General features: G+C 39.1%; 1 protein-coding gene across 1 annotated transcript in view; it reads right to left on the reverse strand.

The window, feature by feature from the left end:
- The window catches only part of LOC106876855 (caskin-2), a gene marked incomplete at its 3' end in the record, with an annotated part of 405,195 nt that overhangs the window by 97,753 nt on the left and 302,131 nt on the right, over positions 1–5,311 (reverse strand). Inside the window, exon 13 of the mRNA XM_052968105.1 lies at positions 3,801–3,868. Within this exon, the coding sequence (XP_052824065.1) occupies positions 3,801–3,868 (68 nt within the window). The remainder of the gene's footprint in view (positions 1–3,800; positions 3,869–5,311) is intronic.

Raw genomic sequence — 5,311 nt, forward strand, 5'->3', positions numbered from 1 at the left:
TGTGTATATATATATATATATATATATATATATATATACATACATACACAATATGGCATTCAGAAATCATATTAACACACACACACACACGTGTATGTACAAACACACATATAACATGGTCCGTAAGTTTTTATCAACTATATACACATATGATGAACAAATACTTGTTGGCAAACACACATACACACACACACACACACACACACACACACACACACACACACACACACACACACACACACACACACACACACACACAGCAACAATACAGACACAGATATCAATAGAGATACATATCTATATGCAGATTAGAAGGATCTCAATATATATATATATATATATATATATATACATATCTTACATACAATATATATGTAAACATCAATATACACACATATCTGTATTCCAAGCATGGATATCTACGCGCGCACACACAGACACAATACGCTCAGATATTTACATACATGTGTGTGTATATATATGTGTGGTGGGAGTATCAATGTATATATATATACACACTACCCATTTATCTTTCTATCTACACATATAAGAAAGAGATGTATACACACACCAAACTTCAAACATACAGAGAAAAGTATAGCATACACACAGACACAACTTAACATTAACGCAAATATAGCAACACACATACGGATACATATCACAACACATACATAAATAAATCAACATGCGTCTAATTACATAAACACAATTATGGAAGCTATACACACACAAATAACCAATACAGGAGCCAACGGAGGGATTCTGTAAGTGTTCGGTCGACATGCTAGAAATAGCAACCAAATCTCCTTTGAATCAATGTTAGGGTTTAAAAGGAAAGAAAATAATAAAGTCCTAGATTCACTACGTTGAAAAGAAAGAGGTGGGTCACGGTTGGAAAAGTTTTTTCTCATAGATCTGCCTGAGCAGGAGTCTCTTAGGGTTAAACAACAACATATTAGAGATGTTAATATGCATACATAACTACATTCAACATACATTCGAAAGAGGAAACAGAACTACATATAAACAGATAGATAGATAGATAGATAGATAGATAGACAGACAGATAGACAGACAGACAGACAGACAGATAAACATATATACATACATACATACACACACACAGATGGACAATACTAATACACGTACACACATACAGAGAGAGAAGTAAACACCGGGACAGACCGAGACACATGCCTAAAACAGCAGAACTCGTTACGGAATAACATGGTCGAGGGGCAGCCCCTAGAATTAATCGTGATGTTGAGCAAAGAGGGACGTAAATATCTTTACCCTAAAACTCTCACCATTCAGGACACCGGAGACCTATTCGGGTCTGGAGGGATCATCCTATCCCTTCTCTCTCTTTCTCTCTCTCTCATTCCAACTTTTACCAAATGTTTAAATATAAAAGCAAAAGACTTACGTTAGTTGTCAGGTAGATAGAGTCCAATAGTAAACGTAGCAGCAGTAGCTATGGTAATAGTAGTTGTAGTTGTAGCAGTAGTAGCGGTGGTAGTAGTAGAAGTAATAGAACTGGAGATGTCCGAGCTTGAAGGCGGGAAAGGTGGGGGTAAGAGGGTGTATGTTTAGCGATGGTGGGAGATAGATGGAGTGAGAGGATAGAGAGGGTGGGAGGATAGAAGAGGGGATGAGGGAAAAAAAAGACGATTAGAGATGTTGATAAAGTAGATAGGAGGGGGAGAAGGAAGATAGAGACAGACGAAGACGGGAGGGAGGGAGAGATAAAGGCAACTGCGTGCGTAGAAGTGAGAGAGAAAGAGAGAGTGTGTAGTGAAATATAGAGAGAGTGAGAGAAAAACAAGAGAGTCGAGGGAAGAGGAGGAAGAGATTATGCTATAGTAGAGAGGAGGGATAGAAATAGAAAGATAAAAAGAACTATGGGGGTGGGAATGTAAGAGAAAGTGAGAAAAATAATATAGACGAAAGATAGAGAGGGGGGACTGTTGTAAAGAGGAGTAGTAGAAGTAGAGATAGATAAAGAGAACTAGAGGAGGTAGGATTGAGAGAAAGAGAAAGCAAAACAGATAAGGATACGAGAGGAAAGCAGAAGTGAAATAGAGAGAACAGATAGAGTAAAACAAATGCATAAATGAGAGGAAGAAGAGAGGTAGTTAAGAAAGAAAGAGAGAGAGAGAGAGAGAGAGAACGGAGGGGGCACAGAGTGTAAATAAGGGCTATATTGGGAGAGAGGTTAGAGTGAAGGGGCCACCACTATATAAACATACACATTTGCAGCAGTCATCTGTAATGTGGGGGGTGGATGTCGGTGAGGCATGAACAGCTTCAGTGGGGTGGAGGGAAAAAAGCAGGCAAGTTAGATGTTGGTGTAGGAGAAGAGATTGAGATGTAGATGGGTGAGAAAAGGGTAGAGAAAAAGAAGAATAAAGATAGAGAGGGAGAAAGAGAGAGAGAGAGAGCTGAGATAATTGATAGAGAAAATGAGGTTCTGTATGTACATGTGTGCGTATGAGAGAGAGAGAGAGAGAGAAAGAGAGAGAGAGACCTACATAACAAGATATGAAATCTTGAAATATTGCTGTGGGTTGTCTAGTGATGTACATATACGTAGATCTATTGACATTTACACATACGCAGGCTTATACCCAGATATGTAGCTAAAGTAATACACAAAGAAAAGTAGATAAACTGCTCATACATACATACATGTTAGCTACACACATATACACACACAATGCAGACTCAAAGTCAAACATAGAACAATATTGTTTGCAGTAATGCCATTAGTGGTGTTGAGAGTGATGCACTGTACAGAGAGAAGTATTAATGAAAATAGCATTGGTATTCAACCCTAGGTCAAATCCACAAGCAGACCTATGATCAACAATGTTCCAACAGTAACAACATCAGATCATTGATTTGGACATAGAGCATCGTGCATCTTGGACCACATTGGCCACAGTGACGCCACCTCCCCCCACCCCACTTGGATTTGATTTGAAGGATATACGGTTGCTATTTGGAGCAGGTTGTACATCTGTACAGAGGTTCCCCCACCCACGTTGGTCATATAATGCAGAGGGTTGGCAGAATCAGATTAGTACAATGTTGGTTAAAATGCCTTGTGGTAAATACAAGTGCCCTTGACATTCTGAGATCAAATCCCACTGAGAATGACTTTGCCTTTCACCCTTCCAAAGTTAATAGAGGGTGCCACTTTAGCATGTAAATTACCCTCACTCCTACATTTCAGTGTGTAATCAACTTGCACATTTACACTTCAGAATGCTGTCTACCTCCACTACAAGAACTTTATGCTGTAGGACGATAAACACAAGTTCAATAATGTTGGATAATGTCTTATTATTAATGATATAAAGACCTGTCCTCCACAGTAAAAGTGTTATTGCTGCTGCCTCTGCTGGAGAGGATTGGCCTTCAAGAACCCTGTGCAAATGTCACATAGAGAGCGCCAGTGTCAGTGTTACACAAAAGCACCCATGCTTCTTGCTGGAAATCACTTACAAGCTGGAGCAATGTGAAATGAAGTGTTTTACTCAAGAATGCTATGCACCACTCGGTCTAGGAATCAAATTGAGAACACAATGTGCCGCCCTTGGAATTAAAAGCATAACCATACAATTTTGAGCATGGCAGCCCAACCATTAGGTCATGCCCCTTCACTTTGTAAGAGAATCACTGAATCATTTAGAAATCAGGTGTCAAGGAGAATACATGCAACTGCAATAAATATGTGCAAAGAACAGAGAAAGAGAGAGAGAGAGAGTTAATGAAAGAGAGATATGCCAACTCACCTGACAAGGCACATTTCCTGTACAAGATGGTGGGGAGGAGATATGGTTTGTGTCGATGAATACATTATCTAAAACAAAAAATAATAATAATAATAAATAAGGACGTTTTGATCAATGTTAAGCATCAGTTCCTAATCATACAAAAATTAGTTACTTCTATGTGAAATGGAAACAAGCAATATTAACGATATGTTTCTGATGAGTTGCAGCTCAAAAGATTTTTTTAAAACTTAGCCCAAGTTGAACAGTTTTTGTTTTCAATTTGGGTCTGTGGTTCTCGGCTAGGGACCGTATGATCTTTGAGGGTCCATATAAAATTTTGTTGTTAAAATTTATGTGCAATAAACTTGTTATATAATAGAAAACATATTTAAGCAACTTTTTTTTTATACAGGTGCAGGCGTGGCTGTGTGGTAAGAAGTTTGTGTCTCAACTGGATGGTTCTGTTTTCAGTTCCACTGTAATGCACCTGGAACAAGCTTCTTCTATCTACTATAGCCTTGGGCTGACTGAAGCCTCGTGTGGATTTGGTAGATGGAAACTCAAAAAAACATATCATATCATTTACTTAAATATTGTATCTTTTACAAACATAGCCTTTCCTATCAGCTTTAATATATATATATATATATATATTTAGTAGAAAGTGGGTTATACATCTTTAGATTGTATACCTGACTTTCTACTATAAAATTAATGAAATAGACGGAACGCTGAACTCCAGACTAAACAACTCAAACAACATTTATTTAGGTGGTAAAACATACATATCTTTAGTTATACATCTTTAGAGGTGAGAATAACGAGCTGTCGAGTATAAGACCGAAAGATGTAGAGACAGCTTTAAACACACGTCCATGCTCAATCACTGGCCAGCGAGAAAGAGAATGAATTGAGCGGGAAACACTTGCTTGTTTAATTCTACGCATGCGTAAGACTACGCATGCGCAGGCGTTACTACATATATATATAGAAATACATATATGTGTACATATATACATATATATATATCGTGATGGCACCTGTGCCCAGCGTCGCCTTTCTGGCACTTGTGCCCACGGCATGTGTAAGGACTTTCGAGCGAAATCGTTGCCAGTGTTCCTAGACTGGCTCTTGTGCAGGTGGCACATAAAATACACCATTTTGAGCGTGGCCGTTGCCAGTACCGCCTGACTGGCCTTCGTGCCGATGGCACATAAAAGCACCCACTACACTCTCTGAGTGGTTGGCATTTAGGAAGGGCATCCAGCTGTAGAAACTCTGCCAAATGCTGTGCGGGAGAAGACCCGGCAAGCCAAGCGAGACCTAAATCTAAGGCCTCTGCCAGTCTATTTAGGCGTACCTTCCTTCATTGGACACTAAACTCCACTTGCGAAGACCTGTTGAGGCAAGTGAAATCGAAATCTAGTTAAATTGGACACTAAACTCCACTTGCGAAGACCTTTTGAGGCAAGTGAAGTCGAAATCAAGTCAAATTGGACACTAAACTCCACTTGCGAAGACCTGTTGAG

Source organism: Octopus bimaculoides, chromosome 5 (genome assembly GCF_001194135.2).
Source record: "Octopus bimaculoides isolate UCB-OBI-ISO-001 chromosome 5, ASM119413v2, whole genome shotgun sequence".
In the NCBI taxonomy this organism is placed as follows: domain Eukaryota; kingdom Metazoa; phylum Mollusca; class Cephalopoda; order Octopoda; family Octopodidae; genus Octopus; species Octopus bimaculoides.